At 40.6% G+C, this 23,499-nt stretch overlaps 1 protein-coding gene across 1 annotated transcript in view; it reads left to right on the top strand.

Annotated features, from left to right (window-relative positions):
• Positions 1 to 7,707: 7,707 nt before the first annotated feature.
• Positions 7,708 to 23,499, top strand: part of ARHGAP18 (Rho GTPase activating protein 18) — a 124,547-nt gene continuing 108,755 nt past the window's right edge. The window contains exon 1 of the mRNA XM_042939795.1: positions 7,708 to 8,049. Coding sequence (XP_042795729.1) covers positions 7,937 to 8,049 — 113 coding nt within the window. The 5' untranslated portion in view covers positions 7,708 to 7,936. The remainder of the gene's footprint in view (positions 8,050 to 23,499) is intronic.

Below are 23,499 nucleotides of genomic sequence, written 5' to 3'. Positions count from 1 at the left end.
GAGTGCGAGATCGTGACCTGAGCCGAAGTCGGCCGCTTAACCGACTGAGCCACCCAGGTGCCCCTGGTGCACATTTTTTAAACCAGGAACTGTGACTTATTTGAAAAAAAAAAAAAATATTAACGATTACTTCCCAAAAAGAATCCAAAAATGAAACCCCACGTGGTCAAACAGGAAACATAATAAATTCCTCCCAAGATAAATTTAATAAAGGTTGTTTTTCCACACACCAACGTTCATATTTTCTTTTGTTATAATTATTTTTATTTCATTTTGAAATTCCTGAAAATGCTGATTCCCAGAGGTATGTAGTGGTAGCTGTGGAGAATTTTAGAATTCATGTAACTTCCTAGACACAGGCCTATCTGGAATCTTCTAAGACCCTCAGTTGAAGTCATGTTAGGAAGTCAAGGACTGTCACTCTCCCATTATCTGAGTAGAAGCAGACTTAAAAAAGGATTCTGCTGAGATTTTGCATGCAAGTGAAAAGCTGTAGACCCTCTCTGCACAAGCATTCAATTAACGGCATTCAAAAATCTGTCTAGTTTTTTAATTTTCCAAGCTCTTCTAGCATGATGGCTGCTTGTCTAAAACAACTCTGCTTATTCATCTTTAAAAGTGAAAAGATTTAGGGGTGCCTGGGTGGCTCAGTTGATTAAGTGTCCAACTTCAGGTCATGATCTCACAGTCCATGAATTCGAGCCCCGCATCAGGCTCTGTGCTGATAGCTCAGAGCCTGGAGCCTGCTTTGGAGAGAGAGAGAGAGAGAGAGAGAGAGAGAGAGAGTGTGTGTGTGTGTGTGTGTGTCTCTCTCTCTCTCTCTCTCTGCCCCTCCTGACTCGTGCTCTGTCTCTCAAAAATAAACCTTTAAAAAAATTTGAAAAAAATGAAAAGATTTAGGGGTGTTGGTGTGGCTCAGTCGGTTAAGTGTTTGACTCTTGGTTTTAGCCCAGGTCATGATCTGAAGCCTTCATGGGTTCGAGCCCCACATCAGGCTCTGCACTGACAGTGTGGAGCCTGCTTGGGGTTCTCTCTCCCCCTGCCCTCTCTCCCCCTCCCCTGCTTGTGCTGTGTCTCAAAATAAATAAATTTAAAAAAAAATGAGAAGATCTACTCCTTTAACTGACCAGGTATAATTATTATTAAATGAGCCAAACTCCCTGATTAAATGCCCCTTTGAAATTATTTTGAGGGTTATTTTTTTCTCTTAGAAAGTAAAACTTCTCCAGAAAATAGAATTAGACATATGTTGACATCCTCTGGAAAACTGGGCAAGCTCTGTAACCAAAAACATACTGATATTTTTCTATTCTTGCTTCGCACCCCTTTCTGAAAAGTTAGTGACTGAGGCCCAAACTCGCATCACGATGAAACTTGTATGCTTCTAGAGTGGTTGTTTTTACCACCAGTGTGCGCATTTGCAGAGAGCATGTAAATCTAATTTCTATCATGACATGTGAATCTAATTGTTTCACCACAGAAGCAAAACCCAGGGGTGTTGCTTGAACATCCTAGGCACTCCATCTGGAAGTAGGGTACAGGGCCGGTTGGTTGGTTTTTCCAGTAAAATTATGCTTTGTCATTCTTGAAGTCATTTCTAGCATTAGCAATTTCCCAAAGGACTCACAAAACAGAAATTCTTCTTTGATGACATTTCTTTGTGCTGTTTTATCAAGTATTTTGGTCAAGAAAAATAGTGTAACTATTCCAGGAACTACTCTAAAACATTAGAAGAACCACCTTCATTCTGGAGTGGATAACCACCATTTTTTCCCCCCAATACAACTACAGCTGCCATTTCCTTGTTTTTCTCCAAGCCACAAATCAAGTCAGCCCTTCCCTTAGATTTTCAGCTTCATCAAGTCTTCCGCAGTTTTTTACTTTATGAGGAAATAAGTGTTCTTCATAATTTACTTGAGGAGGGCTTTTGTGTTAAAGCAAATCTGGGTATTGATGCAGTTCCAGATGTTTCAAATGGAGTCTTTATTCATAACCAAAAGACTACCTTTCTAGAACATACCTCCTCCCGCCAGAGAGTGCACTTCAGTCTCCCCAACTTCATACTTTCAGTTGGAGGTATTTGCAACATGGGTCTCATTGTATTCAGCCACAAAGAGAAAAGCAAAAGAAAAGTTAGGTTCATTACCCTTTCTTGGCTAATTTCCACTTCTGGCTAGTTTTGAAATGAAGTGGCTTTATCGTGCAGCCAAATGAAGTTAAGCTTTCTGAGTCTTGTTCTTGCAAGGCCCCTTCCAAAGCCCTGTATCTAACAAATTCTGTGAGTGCCAGGTCTGTAAACTTAGATCTGTCTTTGCCTAATATTAAAAGAAAAAAAAAAAAGATGTTTGTAATCACAATGACTAGAGTACTTTTCTTTGATTTCTATCAGTAGAAACAATTTTAGATAAGATGGTATTATACCCGTGACCTCATAGTCCTATGTATACTAAGCCATGCTCCCTCAGTAATTTGACACAGAAAAGTTTCAGAGTGCCAGAAAAGAAAACTATTGAGTTTGTGCCTGTCTGAACTTCTGTAGCATTGCATTTACATCAATATTCCGTTGGGTTAAACAGTTGAGATTTGCCGTAGCTTCTTTTACCTCATTAATTATTCACGGGGGTGTTTTCATAAACAAGAGAGAGTTGGTTCTAGGACAGGTGTGACCTTTACAGTGTTTAAGAGCTCAGTCTCAGCGGTTATATGAAGCCAGGTTTACATGTTCTGTTCTGCTGCCTCCTGGCTGTGTGACCTCATGTTCCTTTTCTCTAAAGTGGGCATAATTATAATATCCATCTCTCATAGTTTTTGAGACCATTAAATGAGACGGGGTATATCGTGTCTTGCCAAGAGTGAGCGCTCAAACATTAGCTATTATTACTTATTGGTAATAAACTCGTTAACTGTGAGAGCTTTTCTCTGTAGATGTTTACCAAGAAGCCTAAATTAGCCTCTGGCAATAGCAGTTACAAATTATCCCAGGGATGGCTAATATTTTCTCCCTGGAAGAGCAGTGTAGAATAACTTTGAGAATATAGAGTGTTTTAGAGCTGTCCAGAGAGAGGCACAAGGCTTGCCAGTGCCCCCCATCCCCACCCCTCCTCGCTCCAGAGGCAGAATTAATAAAAACAAATGCAATTTTTAAGGAAGTAGATTTAGATTCTGCACAGGCAGGAATTTTCTGTAACGATTCCCCCGTACAGAACTCCCTTGCTTACAAGCTCACAAGAATGATTCATACACAACTTTGGTCAAATATCAGCTAGGGGAGATTGGTACACTCTCCTCATTGATGCTACCGATGTAAATCTAGTTTTTATCACTTCTGTGAAACTTCAACTTCACAGGAGGTTAATTTATTCAAGTTCTTATTATCTTATTGTAAATTGCATTTTACTTGGCCAATTGAAAGGTCAGTTTTCACATGACCTTGTGTCTGAATACAGGTTTTCTGCACTCCTGCAGGATTTGAGTACACACATTTCTTCTTCGTTAATTCCATTTAGAGCAATAGAAACTGATTGAGAAAAAATCGATAAATGTATGGAATCTCTTTCAGTTTTAATTCCATACTACAAAATAGGCTCTTAAGTCAAATATAAAAACGAGTCAGTAAATCTTCTGATGTTACAAACACTGAATATAATTTTTTTTCATTATTTCTGAACATGATTGTCAAATTGCCACAGGCTGCAGTACTGTCTCCACCCTATTTTTAACCTATTTGGGTACATAAATTATAGCTTCCTTTTTCTCCCTCTGTCATCTAGTGTGTCCCATTTAAAGGGAGTGAATCAAATGAGTGTCTAAACTGTCTTGATGTTATTAATTACTTGGTAAGATGTTTCATAACAGGAAGTTGTTTGGCATGCAGTCAATAGCCTGGAATATTAACATCTTCAAGGACATTAGGTTCTCAGCGTTTGTTTAAAGTGATGGCGGAAGGGAGTAAAACAGTATGTTTTTTCATAAACTCTCTCTCTAGCAGGAAGGGTGATGTGGTATAAGGGAGGACTCTAGTTAAATCTTGGTAAGATTTAGGGTGTGAAATAAGAACAGCATTTCAAGGGAGCATATCAGGAGTAAGATTTGTTTCTGTGATGGTCATAAGAAAATTGTGGAAATAATTTTTTACCTACTTGAGCCTCTATTTGAGGCCGCACACAGTTGTACCACTCTCTGCCCGTGACAAGCAACGTCGTCACATTGGTAACAACAGGGCTTAGTGACAGAAAAGGAGGAGCCGAGAGGATTTCCATGTACCTGGACGTGAAATTAACAGGATTCAAGTTGTGTGTACATCAATTTGTGCCACATTTCCTGCCTCACAAAAATTTCCGAAGGCCTGGTTGTTGTGAATCCAAAGATTATGCCGAACTTAAAAAATAATTATATTTTAATCTGCATACTGTAATTTTACTTGTAATTAAACAAGGGAAGAGAGTATAATTAGGCAAAGATACAACTTAATCATCATTTCGGTTAAAACCGGGCAAAGTTTCTATCGTGAATTATCTCACGAGAGTTGGCAGTGCTCGTGGCCGTCAGTGGGTATGTGTGACACAGCTGGAGGATACAGCAAAGGAAGAAAGAAAAGATAGAAAAGCGAAGAAGATAAAAAGAGGTCCAAAAAATTAAGGGCAAGGGAGGGGTGGGATGGCAAGGAAAACAGAAGAAGAGCATTTCTAAAAGATAGAGTGGATGCTCTACCACCAATATATATTTTTTAAGTTTATTTATTTATTTTGAAAGAGAAAGAGAGCAAGCGCGAGTAGGGGAGGGGAGAGAGAGAGAATCCCAAGCAGGCTCTGCACTGTCAGTGCCTAGCCCCACATGGGGCTCGATCCCATGGACTGTGAGATCATGACCTGAGCTGAAATCAAGAGTAGGATGCTTAACCCACTGAGCCACCCAGGTGCCCTTACCACCAGTAATTGTAGAAGGTAGTGATTTCTATATTTTTGCATTTGGGAGCAGACACATTAAAAAAAGGGGGTGACTGTGGGGAGCATTCATCATTTTTAGATTATGTACTATATTCTTAGCTTATATTTTATATACATAAGGACATTACAAAGACAAAACTTCTATATTCCAGTTGACTTACCTTTTGCCTCTTTTCCTGTATTTTTCATTTTCCCTGACACGGTGAATGGGTCATCATACGTTCACACTGCTATGTGCGTTGGAATCAACTGTTTACTAAAGCTTTAATCAAAAGTGGTAATTTTAATCTTTCTAAGGACACATGAAATTAAAGGCCCACTATGTGGAAGGATTCAGTTAGATGTGGAAGAAAGAGAAAGGAATGATGGTGGGACCAGAGAGAAGGGGGGGTCTGGGAGGTGAGAGAGAAAGGCTTGTTTGGGTAAGGTAGCGAGACAGTTTAGCGGTCCATTCAGGAGTTTGGAACTGGTTCTATTAGCCGTGGAGAGCCAATGGACGTTTTAAAGCAAGGAGAGACATTATCAGGCATGTGCTTGGATGTGATTTTACAGTTAAGCCTTGAACAACTCCGCAGGGGTGTGTGTTTAGGGGCAATGAGCCCCCATCCCCACTCTTGCAGTTAGAAATCCATGCATAACTTTGACTCCTCTAAAACTTCTTCTGGCCTAGTGTTGACTGGAAGCCTCACCAATAACATAGTTAATATATATTTTATATGTTCTATGTATTATGTTCTTCTCTTCTTACAATAAAGTAAGCTAGGGAAAATAAAATGAAGGAAATCATCAGGAAGAGTCAACTACAATAAAAAAGACTAAAAACACCATAAGGAAGAGAGAATATTTACTGTACTGTATTTATTTAAAAAAAAAAAAAAAAACAACCTGGCAAGTGGACCCGTGCAGTTGAAACCTGTGTTGTTCAAGGGTCAACTGTAATGTGCAAAATGATTTAGAAGAGAAGGCAAAGAAGGAGCTGAAAGGGCTGTTGTAATATTGGAACTAAGACCTAAGTATAGGGTCTGAAAGGGACTCTGGCAACGTCTAGAAAGACGACAGCAGGTAGAGCCTATGGAGGTAGAAATGCAGAGGTTGAACAAATACTTGTGGAGGGCAAGCGGTGCAGCTGTAATCTCTCTCTCTCTTTAAAGTTTATTGATTTACTTAGAGAACAAACAAGCAGGGAGGATCAGAGAGAGGGAGAGAGAATCCCAAACACGCTCCAAATTGTCAGCCTGGAGCCCAATGCAGAGCTCGAACATACAAACCATGAGATCATGACCTAAGCTGAAATCTAAAGTCAGACACTTAACAACTGAACTACCCAGCTACCCCTATTATCTCTTTTTTGGGGAAGACTTCTGTAAATGAGAGTTCACTGTAGACACAGAAGAGAGGATTGAAAAATGTAGAACACTTTAAGAGTGTGTAAGCATGAATGAAGTACTTATTTTTCATGATCATTTTATTTTTTAAATAAATTTTTATACAACTTTTTAATGATTTTTATATGATTTTTAAAATAAAATTTTTAAATGATTTTTTTTGAGAGAGAGGGAGAGAAACGAGTGGGGGAGGGTCAGAGAGAGGAGAAAGACCATCCCAAGCAGACTTCCTGTTGTCAGCGCAGATCCTGATGTGGGTCTCGAACTCATGAACTCTGAGATCATGACCTGATCGGAGATCAAGTCAGTCACTTAACCATCTGAGCCACCCAGGTGCCCCTCATGATCACTTTAAATAATGAAAAAGTGTAAGCAGTCTGTTTATAGAGCAATGAAGTAAAAAAAAAACTTGCTTATGAGGAATTTTAGATACATAAACAGATCATCACAATCAACAAAAACCACTTCAATTCCGACTACTAAGTATATAGAAGAGAGTAGAAATCCTTTTTGGAGGGGGAGAAAGAACACAGAAACATCCTTTGTAATTTTCAGAACTTTTGAGCTCGTTTCCTAATCTACAAGATAAAAAGCAGCATGCTGGTTGAAAAGAACAGAATTTAGTCTAGAATTCTGTTCAAATGCAGCTTCTGGCACAGAACACGTGTTCTCTTAGCCAAGAGAACTTACTTACCCCAACCCCTCAGCTTTACTTCTCTTAAATTTTGTAAAATGCAGGTGATAATGATGCCTGTCTTGTAGGGTGTGTGTGTGTGTGTGTGTGAGAATTGAAATGAATTGAAGGGATAATACATGTGAAACAGTTGTCACAAAGAGGGTCTGGCATATGGTAGGTGCTCAACAAATGGTAAGTACTTCTTTTATTCTCAGCAGTAACATGTAACTGAGTATTGGTAGATCTCTTTCTAGTACCCGAAGGGTGGTTTGACAAAAGCAAGAGGTAAATTTGGCATTGGCTTTTACGTTGAAAGAAGATGGCATTCTGGGGTACACATTTTATGAGGACTTTTTAAGCCAGACACATGAGGTAGAGGTTTTCTTGTTACCTGTATTGCACACTTTTGCTCCAGGTGCATTGGGTTTTGCTATGGTTAATCTCAACGTTGAACGTGAAGGGGTTAAGAAATGCCCTTACTCATGTTACATGAAGCAGCAGAAATTATCAGATGGAAACAGGAATTGGGAAGAAAAAAAAAAAAAAAAGCTCTGTAGTAACACATTGTTTTCTGACGGCTTGTACTTACATGGATGAGAAAAGTCCACAACCTGGTAGTTTAATCAGATCAGAATAATTCAGGGAAGGGAGCAGTAAAAGTTAAAGCGTAGCCCCTCTGCCCTTCCTTAACTAAAGCCACTCGAACTGGAATTGCCCGGGGTTGAAACAATACTCTGAGTCACGGCTCTTCTCATTGGAGAGCCAGCCAGCGCTTCACTGGCGAGGCCCCGCCCCTCCCGTGTGAATCACCAGCCCTGGCCGGGCCTCGAGAGGAGGAGCCGGCCAATGCTAATGAGCAGAGCTGCCCAGAGGAACTTCATTCCCCTTCTCCGTGTCAGGATCCGAGAAATTATGTCCCTTCTGTCACCATGAGCTGGCTGTCCAGTTCCCAGGGAGTTGTCCTAACTGCCTACCACCCCAGCGGCAAGGACCAGGCCGTGGGGGGGAACCATGGCAAGGTTGGTGAGGAAGCCACCCCAAGGTAAGCCCCTGGCATTCGAAAGCCTGAGAGCAAAACAAAAACCCCTTACCTGCTCCAGGAAAAAAGAAAAAAAAAAAAGTGACAGGGAAGTTGTGGGGGGGTGCGGGTAGGAACGGCGTCGCGCACACGTCGAACCTAACCTCCTGCACCCGCAAAAGTGTTTGGCAGGGGTTTTGTTACTTTGCGTTTATTTCACCTATTCCGCGTCTGAGATAGCCCCCACCATTACTGGTAAAGATGGATGGGGAGGAGCATGGGGATATGGCTGTCAGGCTTGTTGCTTAGCAGGTGCATTTGCAAATGTGGAAAGGTCAAATGACTATATTTGTAACACTTCCTATGAGATGAAATTCTTGAATGGGCGCAGGGCACAGCCGCTGGAACTGCTAGTTGGAAAGTGTGCCAAGAAGCAGGGAGGCTGTTCATTGTACAATCTGTTGTTGTTAGAGCTCCCCCCCCTCCCCGCCCCTTCCCAGCTCCTCGCAGAAAGCAAACTTCTTAGGCAAAAAGCCCAAGACACTGGCCTGTGGCAGTATGTTTCCCATTCTTTTGTGTATGTGTGTGCATGGGGTAGAGCTTTCAAAAAGGAGTCCTTATCAGGAGGTTAGTACTCCGGGGCCAGAGTGAAATGTGGTTAATGTTAAATCACTTTATAGGCAGAAAGGGCAAATGTTCTATAGACCACTGAGGCACAGAGTACCTTTCTCTCTGTGTACTTTGTTCTGATTTTTCAAGGACTTTTTTTTTTTAATCTTCTTTCCCTTAATGACCTTCTTACTAGCCAAACATTTTTACCTCTAGTCATAGATATAAATTGTAAATATTGGCTTAGAAGCTTGCAAAAAGCAAATGCTTAACCTAAATTAGTAGCATAATGTAAATTAGTTATCAGTAAGCATATTTCCTCCTTCATGTTTAATGTGACAATAAAACCTTCTTTGTTCTTATATGACTTGTGGTTATGCCTTAAGCTGAAATAATGCCTTCTTTCATTTGTTTTAAAAATCCTCAAATGTGGAGGAGGGGAATAAAAATCAAAGGAATGGCTATAGTACTCTATTCAATTCTGAAGCTGACCAGAACTTTTCCTCACATAGCAACTGCACTATGTAGTATTCTATTGAATAAATTCATTTCCAGAGATAAAAGGGAATTGCTACTTGTGTTTTAGATGTGTTATCATATTATTTTAAGTATATTCTGTGACCTATCATTAAACATTTTCGATTTGTCTGTAGTTCACTGATGTATTGGTAACCTTTTAGCAGTAAGCAGCCTGTAACACACTAGCCTCATGTTGTCCTTAACTTGGGAGTACACATCAGGGTTGTGCAAACCTGGTAAGTTCTCCAGTGACTACTCTGGGGTGACCTGGGGATCTGAACTGAATCTTGGATCTTGATCGTGAGAGTGGAAAGAACCTTAGGGACATTGAGTCCAAACCTCTCATTTTCACGTTGAGGACTCAAACCCCAGGAATTATTAGGGTGTTGCAAGACCTGTGGTTCCAGACCTTGGCCAGGGGGCGGCATATTCTGATTTGGAGACTTTATATTTTCAGTTTTGCAGCCTGTTGTTGGTGGCCTGTACTTGAGTGGGTTGAGAGAATAAAAGAGAGGACAGATCACTCCCAATCTATGCTAAAGCAGGATCAAAAGGTGCTAAGACAGTAGGTTGCCAGGGGACCAGGTCTTTCCCCCACGTGCTTCCCCTGCTGGCTGCCATATTGCCCATACTGGTTCCAAATTCTTTCTCACCACTAAATTAGAGTCCTAGAGACAGTTTTTTTTTCCTTTTTTTAAGTAGGCTCCATGCCCAGTGTGGGGCTTGAACTCATGACCCTGACATCAAGAGTCTCATGCTTTACTGACTGTGCCGGGTGGTTCTTTATATTGATTGGGGAAGATGGGAGCCCTGATTTGAGGGCTGGGAAGAAAGGCAGGAAGGAGGGAGAAAGGACAGTCCTTAATGGATTTTATCATTAAATTGGAATAATTTAACTTAGTGTTACTTTGGGAGCCACCCTCTTTAGCCTAGAAGGGTTGAGATACTACAGGTGGGGTGGCAGAGGGTTGGATGGAGGGAGGTGTGATGGGGTCAGGAGAGACCCCCTAAAGATGGTGGTGGGGGAGGAGGTACAAAGGGTGTTTGCTTTGGTTGGGTTGGTCACCTGGTGCTTTAAGCACTGGGAAGCTGCTCTCAGTGCAAGGCTGATGGTTGATGCTTATTTTAAAAAGCTGTTCAAATGCAAACCAAACCAAAACAGAACTTAAAAAGGGGAAAAGTTAGGCTCTGTTCTCTCCCGCCCATTTTAACAATTGGTGGCGGAAGCGCTGAAGTCTAACTTGGCTTATTGCAAGGTTATGTCTTTTCCAAATAATACGCACTTTCAACTGTTTAATCAAATGTCCAATAAGATGAACTCCTATGTTGTTTGAAAAGTATAAAGGGCAATGTATATGATTTAGAATATTTATAGAACGTGTTTGATTTTTAGTTTTGCTTAAGTCCTTTTTTTTACTTTTATTTTGGTCTTTGGAGAAGCTAGGGTAGTAGGGAATTAATATTTTTGTAAGTGATTTGTTAGTGTAAAATTCCTTCCATTCCATTCCATTATCCTTCTTTATCAGAACACATTCACTGGATGACTCATTAAGGAGTTCCTCCTCCTTCTGGTTAGAGTCTCTCAAATATTTACAGAATCCTGATTTCAATTTTTTGAACTACGTCCTCCTTAAAACATTGGGATTTGAAGAGACATACGAACGTTAGTTGTGCTGACTGACTTATACACAAATATTTCCAAAGGAAACCGCTTTTTAGGACTAGCTATATTTATGAGTATTTACTTGTTAATTTTCAAGCAGGTTTCGTAATGTTTGCTTTAGCAAAGCAAATTTTTCAAAGAATACTGCATTTTGTCTATTTTTACTATTCTCCCTTGACTTTTTTTTCTTTTTTTTTTTAATGTTTATTTTTGGGACAGGACAAGTGGGGCAGGGGCGGGGGGGGGGGGGACAGAGGATCTGAAGTGGGCCCTCTGCTGACAGTAGCAAGCCTGACGTGGGGCTCCAACTCGCCAGCTGGAATATCATGACCTGAGCCGAAGTCAGATGTTCAACCAACTGGGCCACCCAGGGAGTGGCTTTTTAAGAAAAGCTTCTGTTTGTTTTATATCAGTTTTTGTCAATATTAGGTAAATGTTAGTGTCAAATGGTATTTTCTTTATTGGAACTTTTAACTCTAGTTGACTTTTGAGATATGTTTGTGTCTTCCTTGAGCAGATGTATGGCACTCATCATGGAAGGTCTTGTTTTGTTGACACCATTTGCAGGCCATTGGTGTTGGGCAAGTGGAACCATGTCATGGTGACAGAGACTCTGAAACTCTGGGCTCTCGGAACAACTTGCCTGGGTTTGCATCCCGACTCACCCACTCGTTAGCAGTGTGGCCCTGGGAGGGGTTGTTTAACTCTCTAGTTGTAAATTAAATTTAATGGTACTCACTTCATTGGGAGGATTAAGTGGGCTGATGCCTGTAAAGCTCACATTTCGTCATGTGTTAAGAAACCTGGATGTGATTTATGTGATTAACTAAAATTGGCATAACTGAAAATGAACCATAATGTGAAAAGTTTAGGCCTTTGACGTCTGAAAGACCTTGGAAATGTCCTTTTGATCTGGAGCAACATTTATGATTTGAGCTAGTGACAGCTGCTTTTAGTGAACCTGCCTTGGGGCATTGATGGGCCACACTGAGGTCTGCAAACACGGACCTTTGTGGCAAGATGGAATGTGGGTGGGTCGTCTTTTGGCAGCTGGACTCCTTGCAGTCCCTAACATCCCCCCTCCTCCTTTAAGAACTGCCCAGTGTGCCAAATGGAAGGGGGTGGCCATCTTTATATGCTTTGTTTAATCCTAAACATTTTCAAATCCTACCCATCTCTTGGCTCTATAAAGTTATGTCAAAAGCATAACCATTTGGTCACTCAGTCATTCTGCGTGTAATTACTAAGCTCACTGTATGTCAGGCAGGTGTTCAGGAGCCGGGCTACAGTGGAGAGGAAGACAGATAAGCACCTGCCTGAGGGGATGGGGTGCAGGGAGGGTGCACAGGGTAGAAAGTGAAGGCCTGAGCAGGAGCCTTGCTGATATCTGGGGACAAGAATTAGAGGAAGAGCTTTCAAGGCAGAGCAGGGTGGGGAGTATGGGAGCCATAAGCCTAGAGTAAACCCTAGAGCAAGCACCAGAGGGGCAAAGAGTGAGCTCTGTGTGGCTGGAGTGCTTGGGAATGAGTAGAGATGAGGAGAAGAAAACAAGACAGGACTGGTCGATCGGATTGTTTTGTAGCCCACTTGAGGAATTTAACTTGAGGGAAGCCAGCGAGTAAGGAGGATTTTGTACACTGGAGGAACAGAGCATATTTTGGTTTCAAAGAGCCTCTCTGGCTGTTGTATACATGTTGGACTATGGAAGTAAGCACACTACGCAGGAGGGTAAGGTAATGGTGGCTTTGGCCGAGGTCTCAGTTGTTTGGGTAGTGGGGGTGGAGAGTGGTGAAATATTTTGAAGGTAGGAATTTTTGGATTTCCTGAGGGTTTGGGTGTATGAACCAGGGGGAATAAAGATGGTTGCAAGATTTGGCCTATGCAACTCCATTTATTTAGTTGGGGAAGGCTTCCAGAGCGAAAGAAGGATCGGCCGGGCAAGATCCGATACTCAGTTTTGGACGTGGAACTTGGAAGTGTCTTTTTCAAAGAAGCATTAAGGGAAGGACATGTTGGCTTTCTCGATGAGTTCAGAATTTTTATGTAAGTCCATGACATTAAAAAAAAAATTATGTACTATTATCATGAATAGAAATTTTTCCCTCTGAATTTGTGTATTAGCTGAGATTATGTGTATTTTTTGGTGAAGAAAAGGATAGTAAAGAGTTTTTAATAATGCAGTTATGTAATAAGTGAAGTAACATTTCTTATTATTCCCAACCTTTGCTTTAAAGGCATTCTAAATTTGCAGGATTTAGGGATAAATGAATGCATTCTTTTTAAATGTTTGTTTATTTTGAGAGAGAGAGAGGGAGAAAAGGAGGGAGGGAGATATGTGTGTGCTTGGGGGGTGGGGAGCAGAGAGAAGGAGAGAGAGAATCCCAAGCAGGCCCCGCACTGTCAGCACAGAGCCTGATGCAGGGCTCAGTCCCATGAGCCATGAGACCATGAGACCATGACCTGAGCCAAAGTCGAGTCTGATGCTTAACTAACTGAGCCACCCAGGTGCCCCTGGACCAAATGCATTTTTAACCTATCTAAATGGATAACTTCTAGATCAATCTAGTCCTCCATTTCAGGACAGGAGTCCTTTCTGAAGACTTCTTTACTGTGTAGTTTAGAAGCCTTATCCACAATTTGCTCTTGAGTCGTTAAAAGACACACCCAGTACTCCCAACTGGGCAAGTCTCGCCTTTATTTAGAGTTGTGTGATACTTGCCTTTTAACTGCCCTCATCTGAGAAGTCGGTGATTTCTGTGGGCCTGTTTCGAGTTATCTTCATGGAACTAATATTAGGTTTATGCTTTTCAAATATGGGAATTTATAAATCTCAGGAACTGCTCCCTCCACCACTTGCAAAACACAAAACAAAACAAACCTCTGAAGCCTCCTATAAAAAACCTTTTGTTTTCGATGATACTATCCACCTGTGCCTGCTGACTTTTGTCTCTTTTCTAAGTGGGGCTTGTGCTTGTTTAAAGGTTTATGTTCTTTTTATGTTTTAAGTTCTTGCTTTTTGTTGCAATTTTAAGAACGTTGCTCCGAAATGAACTCACAAAATTTATGCATTTAAGGATACACTTGATTGCTACCAGATTGCATGCCAATTAGACATTAGTAGTTTTTGATAACTGGACCTCCAAATTGAGTTATTTTTTTCTCTTATTTTTAAATTATTTGTTAGTTGCACGCCTAATATCATTGACAAATTAGAAAAAACACCCACGTCCTAGAGGCTGAGCCTACATTTGTCCGGAATGGACAATTTGTCCAGAATGGTCCTGGAATTATGAGGTCTCACTTCCTTTGCCTTCTCTCTCTTCTCTCCCCTGCCTCTTCATTCAGGTCTGTCCAAGGGTCCTGAAAAGACTTTCTACTTGTCTACTTGTCAGTCGCTTGAGGCTTCAGACTGTTGCTTGGTGGTGTTCACGGTGTGGGGGGGGGGGGGGGGGGGGGGGGGAGAGCTTGATCTCCGTGCTTGGTTTGGGGAAGAAGGTGTGTAGGGTTAGTGTGATGCCATTCCTCTCCTGTACTCTCTCCTCTGGATGATTTCTGTCCTGACCTAAATCTTTCATTTCAAATACCCTGAGGTGAAATTGCTGTGAAGTTTTAGTTGCTGTTGGTATTTAATGACTTCTTTGCTCTTGATAAGAGAGAAAGAATGAGACTCTTCACCTGAGGGGAGCAGGAATGGATAAAAGTGTTGGGAGTGGATTAGGGTAGATGGGGCACAAGGGATCCTGTCTGGATAATCTGGAAGACACATTCTTTTGACTTCTGTGTTTGTCGTGTGAGCAGGCCAAGTTTATCCCTTTTTTGCAAGAAGTAAACAGAAACCATGGAGACTGGTGTGGCCAATTACCACATCTGGAGTGTCTTCCAAACTCATGTGCACTAAGTGTCTGAATTTCTCTGCTGAAAGTGTGTGAAAAGCCGTCTCCTTTACTCATGCTGTTTGGGGGTGGTTTTGGCAGAGAAGGCTTCAGTGTCCTTAGGGAAAATGAGGTTTATTGCAGGCAGCTGGGTCCTGGGGAGAAGAGGCATTGCTGGTCTTTTTCCCCTCTGTGATGGGTCATACAACAATCTACTCTCCCTCTACTGACACTCTTTATTCTTTTCTGTTGGCTGGCTTTATAATCTTATCATTTTAAGCTGGAGCTTGGCTCTCAGGGAACCTGGGTGGCTCAGTCAGTTGAGTATCTGACTTTGACTTGGCTCAGGTCATGATCTCACAGTTGGTGGGTTCAAGTCCCATATGGGGCTCTGTGCTGTCAGGGTGGAGCCTGCTTCGGATCCTCTGCCCCTCCCCGGCTCGTGCGTGAGCGCATGTGTGCGTGCACTCTCTCTCTCTCAGAAATAAATAAAAGACATTAAAAAAAATCTCCACAATAAAAAGTAAGCTCAAGCTTGGCTCTTAATGGATGCCCCAGCCTTGTTGCCCTCTATCCCCTTGTATCTTGTAGGAAACTGACCCATCTGTCTGTTTCCTAATTTCAAAGTTTTGAAAGGGGATCTGATTTACCCAGTTAATCTTGATTTGACCTCTTGGGGGTCTTTTTAGTGAAGCAGATTCTGTGGGTAGGGCAGACCCCTCAAAGGGATGTGGCATCTTTTTAAGCTGTTGAGTACATCCCACCTGTATCTGTTTCATCATCTATGAAATGGGTGTAATCATGCTCTGTGTGCTTCACAAGGTTAATTGTAAAGATGAAATATATGGCTTTTGAGAGTTTAAAAAAATATACAGATGAGTATTCTTATAAATCCTTTTCAGTACAGTATCTTAAACTTTCTTCAGACATTTCACTTAAGTAGAATTGTCAGCTTGAGCTTTTGGTTGAATTTGCATTTTCCTTTTTTTGCTGTGTACTAAAATGTAAGTTTTTTGAACTTTGAGACCTTGCCTTTTTTTTTTTTTTGTTTTTTTGGTTTTTTTTTGGTTTCTTACACCTAGGCCTTAAAGTACCTCAGGCAGGTAATGAAAGTTTTAATGAATGAATGAGTGTGAGAGGGAATAGGGTGTAGTGATTACACACACAGACTTTGGAGCTACACTATCCGGGTCAGAATCCTGGCTCTGTCATTTAATAGCTCTGTGACCTTGAGCAAGGGCCAAGGTCAAAGGGCCTCAGTTTTTTCTTTTCCTTCTGCAAACAGGGGGAAAAATACCTAACTCAAGGGTTGTTCGGAGGATTGACTCAGTTAATATATGTGACGTATTTAGAAGAGTGTTTGACTAAAAGCACAAGTTTTCTGTGATGATGTAGGCAGTCGAAGTTTCACCTGTTGGTGAATTAATTTTGGAAGTACTTTTTTTTTAATTTTTATTTTTTATTTATTTTGAGAGAGAACGTGAGCAGGAGAGGGTCAGAGAGAGAGGGAGAGAGAGAGAGAAAATTCCAAGCAGGCTCTGCACTGCCAATGCAGAGCCTGATGCATGGCTCCAACCCATGAACCCTGAGATCATGACCTGAGCCGAAACCAAGAGTCAGATGCTTAACTGACTGAGCCACCCAGGTGCTCTGAAAGCATTTTTGAGATTGATTTGTAAGTGGCTTGGCAAAAAGGAATATTTGCAGTATAACTTCTTGATTTTAAAAATAGTTGTGGAATAAATTATAAAAATATCTCCAATTATATTAATTTTAATAACTACTAAGAATACAAAAAAAATAAAAAAGCTTAAAAAGGATTTAAAGGTAATGAACCCTTATTAGGCTCTGGTAACTGTTTTGAGTAGGTTTTTTTTTTCTTTTTTTTTTTTTTTTTTTTAGTGTTTCCTCGTTTTTGAGAGAGAGAAAGAGAAAAAGAAAGAGACAGAGAGTGAGTAGGGGACGGCAGAGAGACAGAGGAAGACACAGAATCAGAAGCAGGCTTCAGGCTCTGAGCTTTCAGCACAGAGCCCGCCATGGGGCTTGAACTCACAGACCATAAGATCATGACATTAGCTGAAGTCAGAAGCTTAACTGACTGAACCACCCAGGCGCCCCTGTTTTGAGTAGTTTTTTATAGTTTGGGGAGATGGAAATTTCTAAATCATTTGTTACTCTTAATATGTGAAACCATTTCATGTAGGGCAAGGAAATCTTGCTCATGTTGCTTGAAGAGCGGCTTGATTGCTATATGACTATTAACTAACGTATTTGAGGAAAGGATACTTTTTCCATTTCTTTCCCCTTAAAATATATGTATGTACTTTATGAACAACTTTTGATTTCATAACCAAGAAGTGATGTTTCATGGAGCAGAGCTCTCTCGAGGGTAGGATATCCAGGGACAGATCTGGAGGGCTGTGTTCCCTCACCCAGTTCCCCCTGAGCTCTGTGCCCTGTCTCGTTTAGTGCACACGCTTGAAAACCGTGCTGCTGACTTTTCTCTAAATCTGTATCCTATAAATGCCTCCTGGGTCCTGGGCCCCAGGCTAGAGAGTCTGTCCTCTTAGGCAGTTCTCAAACCCCTATCTGCACCTACATTTCAATTTGCTAAAGACTCTGCAGCTCCTGCTTGCAAAAAGCTCACAAGAGCAGGCTGTTTTACTTCCACCTCTAAGGACCTGGGACTTTTTGGTGGAAGAAGTCCTAGAGGAAGAGATGAGGTGGTGAACTGGCGTGGGTGGGGGGTGGTGCGGGGGACAAATGGATGCCATATAGAAAGGCAGAAGCTGTTTTCCATTGGGAAAACTATAGCATAAATGGTGTTTACATTCCATACAGCTACAAATTTTCCAATTGTGCCGTTTTATGGTTTAATAGGCGTCTTTTCACTAGCCACACAACTCAAAGCACTGTTTATTTGCAGTACTGTTGCTATGGGTAAACGTGTTCTGTGCTCCCAACAACAGGTTCCCAAATATGTTTTTCAAGCTCAAAATCTTCAAGTAAGTTGGAGGTTATTGTTCAGTGTTTCTTTGTTGCCTCTCAGGACCCTCGTGCATTGATAAGTGGAGGTGCTAGGTTTTTTTGTTTGTTTGTTTGTTTGTTTGTTTCCTACCTGTAGTTTTACCCTGCTGTACATTGTGCCTCCCAAAGCACACAGGAGCTGTGCACATCCCGGCAACCGTGCCCTTTCCACATCCCCTAGGCATGTGCCTGCCTTCCATTATGGATTATGCACTTGTTTAGATTTGTCATTTCTTTTGGAAGAGTTGGGAAGATGGAAATTGATACATGTTCTTGTGATCCTCGTTGAGTCAGATGAGAAGAAAATGTCATGAATTAAGTGGGAAATGGTTTCACGTCATGCTGCCGAGCAAATGGAACTTCGTGGAAGGTTACTGAACTCTCATTAGCAAGTGGTTTTGGTTTGGGTGGTTTGGCTGTAGACATCTGGTTTATCTCTGAATGCTAGTATCTGTCAGATACCATCCATATTTTGAGGAAAATAATAGGAATTATAGGTTACTGATGAGCAGCATAAAATTGAAAGTTTACATAGAATTGGGTGAATAAAAGCATTAGGATATGTTAATGTGGAATATATATCTTAATTTTTAAATTATTTAAAAAATCTTAATAGGTATTTTAACTAAAACTGTGAAGGTCTTTTTTTGGTGGGGAGGGGATGTAAATGATAAGCCTAGAATAAGTATAAGAATTCCTGCTTTGAAAGAGCTTGCAGTATTCTTCAAATGGGTTCTAAAACGATTTTCTTTCAGTATCATATTTAGGAGGAAGTCATGGCCTGAGGCATAAAACTTAAAATAATTTATCGTTGGATAATTGAGATTTGGTTTGAGTAAGAAAAGGTAAGTTGGCAACTGAAAGTCGTAAGGAACTTTGGCTATTTATAGGTGGTCTAGAAACATGTAACTCGATCGACTTATTCTATAATTAATGTTTTTACTAGAGTTACGAAGCGTGTGTCTGTTATTTCTCTCTGATCCAAATAATACACTAAAAGTTGCAGCTCATCAGCTGATAGAAGTTATTGAGGTCGAGTAGAAGTAAATTTATATAGTGTTTTATTTTTTTGAAGCAAATTCCTGTTAATTTTTTAAATTTCTTATTGAAAATGAGTATATGTATGTTTTAGTATTTGCTAAAATTATTTTGAATTATAGCACTTTTGAGTCATTCTCTATTATAGTAATCATACGATATTATCACACTGGATGTATTTAGGTAATTATATAAGTGTTAATCCTTTGCCCCCCAGTTTTTAGATAAAGGTTTGTCTACTTAATAGAGAGATGGCAGGTTATATAATAAATGAAGGGAATGACTGGAAAGTGCAGGTCTCAGAAAAATGTGGGTTTCTGTAGAGAATTTAACTAGAATTTAAAAAATACTGAGTGAGTCCCCCTAAAATCCTGCCTGTAGGTTGGATCTGACACAGGCACCACTGGTTTGTGACCTCAATCCTGAAGGTCAAGGTGGTTGTTTCAATGGTCGCTTGCTCTGTAATGTACCACTCCAAATTGTAGTGGCTTAAAATGATACTTTTCTTTCATGATCCTGGAACATCATAATCAAGTTCTTTCTTGGGGTCTATCCAGTGAGATGGGCCGAGGGTGGGGGTCACCAGAGGCTTCTCCAACAGGTTTGGCACCTGGCCTGGTGGGTCATCTCTTTTCATGCAGCTTCCCTACATGACTAGCATGGGCTTCCTCCTGGCGTGGCGGTAGCAAGATAGACTTCTTATGCTCTTGCTGGTTTACCTGGAGTGAGCCTTCCAGGAAGTCAAGTGGAACCTGCCAGCTTCTTAGGACCTAACCTCAGAAATTACTTAGTGCCACATGACCATATACTGACCAGCTAATCCTAGGCCAGCTCAGATTTATTCCCCCCATTCTCAGTGGAGGGAATGGCTTGCACACAGTGAGGCCATCTTTGCCACTAAACTACTCTGTTATCATTCCAGTCTCTATCTGGCCCTACCTGCCTTTCTGGTCTTCTTGCCTGCTGCTCTTCTACAGAAATCTCTGTTCCCTGGAACTTGACTTTAACATTCTACACTAGCATATACACATTCTCTGTGCACTTATCCCTGTGCCTTGCTCTGTTAGGTAAGTTTATTTTAGAGAATATTTTCTATTCGTACAGACTGCGAAGGCCTTTAAGCGGGGCCTTAATTTTCCACTCTACCAAACACTAGATGGATGCGGCACCATATATATAGGAATTCAGCTATATTTGTGAACTGATTGATTTTTGGTACTTGGGAAGGGTCAGATTTTATCGTGTGCAGGACAGTTGATTATAGGGCCTTTTCTTCTTTCCACCAAAAGAAAATCCTTGATTCTCAAAAATGATTTTCGAAAAAGGATCTAAATTCGAGCTGGATTTTAGGCACAAGCGGATTTGAACTTGAGAAGAACACAGTGCTGAGAAAAGGGCAGCCCCTTGTAAAGAACATGTTCTCCCTTTCATAGCACCAAAGTTGCCAATTTGGTTACATCCTGTGGTATGTTCTCTGAGGGACTGTTGGGCACAGGTGTAGTATTTTGGAGTACATGATATTTTTGAGACCACAGAGTACATATGGAAAGCATCCCAGAGGCTATATAGAAATTAATTGCTAGTGTTCGAGACACTTGTTTTTTTCTCCTCTCAGTATGTTACATTTAGCCATCCAATAACTCCTATCATTCATTGAGCCTTAACATACCAAAGCAGCATCACTGTTGGATTCCCTTTCCTGTTGAGAAACTTTTGCTTTATTCTGTGTATTACTAAACAGTCTTTGCTCTTGCCGTACTTTCTTCAAAGCAAGGAGGAAGATAAAGTGGCTAGGGCACCCTCTGAGCTCTGGAGGGTGCGGGAGTGTTTTTTCTCTAGCAGAAGGAATTTTTTTTTTTAAACATACTTTAAGACTAGACTGTGTTACATACATATATGGTCATTAATTTATTTAATCTCTACACCCAACATGGGGCTCGAACTTATGAACCTGAAATCAAGAGTCACATGCTCTTGAGCCAGCCAGACGTTCCTTGTGAAATACTTTGTATTTTTACAACTCAGGGCTGCTATTGTTTTTGTGAGAACTTACTGCATAAATTTAAATGATTTGTCTATAGAAATGATGGTAATGTTTTATTTTTCAGATCACCGAATTCCTAAGATTTTAGGATCCTTTGGAGAAATACATTTTCACCAATTTTTCTGTCCCTATAGTGTAGATCGAAATTATATCATCTCCATTTTTCAGGCAAAAGAAAGAGACTAATCCCTTTTCAGCTTATTTTGCAGCTTGGAACTTGCAAACAGAGTCCATGTTAGGTGTGTTTAAAATGAAAAGCCTGTTCTAATAGTTTTTTTTTTTTTTTTTTTTTTTTACACATTTCAGTAGAGACTAATAATACTTTGTTAATCTTCTTAAAGCAAAATTTCTTCAATAAAAAAAGCCAAAGTGTTAGATCTCTCTCTGTTTCCCAAATTGTGTATGGAATACTGACATTAGGTGTTCCATTTTTTTTCTTCTTTTTCTTCCTTCCCTTCCTTCCCTTTCTTTTGAGCACCAGCATATGAGTGAGGGGCACGAAATCAAGAGTAGAGCGCCCAACTGACTGAGCCACCCAGGCACCTTTAGATGTTCCAATTAAAAAGGGTTTGTGGTAATGATATTTGGTGTAAGCAAAGTTTACCATAGGACATCCTGTAACATATAATGTCTTAGCATGTATTATGATTTCCTAAAAAACTTTTAGCAAGAAGTATATTCCAAATTTATTTGACCTAGAAGCTCCCTTTTGCACAACACTTAATACCAGTGATCCAGGGAACACGGTTTGTGAAATTTCAAAATATTGCTAACTCATTATACGTGGAAAATGTTAAAAATTGTCTACTTTGGAATTAGTAACATATTTTGGGCTTTTCTGTAGTAGGAGGAGGAGAGGGTTTTTGTTTTTGTTTTTGTTTTTTTTTAAATCACCCTTCTGCTGGCCACAGTTTATTTTATTACCACAGTCCTATCCTGGAGAATCTGCCCTTGGTGAACATGTTTCCACAGTAAAAATGTTTCTTGTTTTTTAATACCTGAGCTTCACAGAATACAAGTCTTTCAATATTACATTTTTAGTTTTTTATTTTTTATTAATTTATTTTGAGAGAGAGAGAGAGAGTGAGTGAGTGAGCGAGCGAGCCAGGGGCAGGGCAGAGAGACAGAGAATCCCAAACAGGCTCAGCACTGTCAGCACAGAGCCTGATTCGAGGCTTGAACCCAAGAAAGATTTAAATCATGACCTGAGCCAAAATCAAGAGTCGGACACTCAACCAGCTGAACCCCCCAAGCACCCCTAGTTTATATTTTTATAGGGACAATTTGTATGTATGCCTCCAAACTCATTATGACATTTTAAACACAAATGTCAGGGAAATATTTCGAGTTACATTAAAAACTATTTTTAAGAGTATTAAAAACAATTTTTTTAAACGTTTATTCATCTTTGAGAGACAGAGACAGAGCATGAGCGGGGAAGGGTCAGAGAGAGGGAGACACAGAATCTGAAGTAGGCTCCAGGCTCTGAGTTGTCAGCATAGAGCCCGACGCGGGGCTTGAACTCTTGAACCATTAGATCATGATCTGAGCTGCAGTCAGATGCTTAAGCTACTGAGCCACCCAGGCTTCCCTCTAGTTACAATTTTACTATGATGTGGATATCTTGAAACATACACCCAGTGTCAGCTAAGAGGATATGTGCCATGTCACTGCCTGGGAACAACACTTCATCTTACTGGTCATTTGATCTTTGTTGAACAGCATTTTGCATTTAACATGATAGTTTGTTAATTACATATTAGAGTTTTGCTGTGTGTTACATTTTAGAAAACCCATTGAGGGTCCTGGATAGACCCTTATATGTTGCTTTCCATTCAAAATATGAGGACAATCTCAGTGTTTTCTTGCGGAACGTTGGCTTTGGGTAAGGGTTCCTACCATTGAGTTAGAGAAGCTGTCTTAATTCATTTAATCCTCATGACAACCAAGCAGTCCGTGGTATCAGCCCCAGTTCACACGTGAGGAGATCAAGGCACGGAGTAGTGAAGCCATGTAGTTGAGGGTCGTATAGCCGGTAAGTGGTGGTGCTGGGATTTGGACCTGGGCAGTCTGCTGTCCAGGTCTTCACCACAAATCCATCCATAGAAATGATTTGTTTCCAACTTTTGCAAACTGAATGTGGTTTCTAGAAGTATATACATTCCAACAGAATACTAGATTAGTAGTTTTGTGCATGTTTAGAATAAAAACTCTTCTCTTGTTGGTATCGAGATGAGGTTATACCAACCTGGATTCTAAACAATTCGCTGGTAATAAAATAGGCACTTTGGGAGATCATTTGAAATACTTTCTGGCCCTAAGATAGCCTTTACCGCAGTGAAAAAGTAAATAGTTTCACTAAATTCTTCCATTTAGTAAATAATTTTGTGTGGCCTTGAGGTGTCTCCTGGCATTTTGTGGTTGGCTATTCATGTAACTGGGGCAAATTAAATCACAGAGGAAAAGAAAAACAAATATTTATTGAGTACTCTCTACGTGCAAAGCCCTTTAAAACGGAACTGGCTTAATCCTCATAAGGTGAGAATTATTATCCTTGCCTTAAAAAAGAAAAAGCTCATGTACGTGGAATAACTAGTCTCAGATCACACAGCTTATAATATAGACCAATTCTGATGTGAAGCTTTGTCATTGTCTTTCTACTGAAAGGCATAGAGTAAGTGCAGTTATCATTTTTCTTCCTT

Source organism: Panthera leo, chromosome B2 (assembly GCF_018350215.1).
Source record: "Panthera leo isolate Ple1 chromosome B2, P.leo_Ple1_pat1.1, whole genome shotgun sequence".
Classification (NCBI taxonomy): Eukaryota; Metazoa; Chordata; class Mammalia; order Carnivora; family Felidae; genus Panthera; species Panthera leo.
This window is presented reverse-complemented; position numbering and strand designations above follow the sequence as displayed.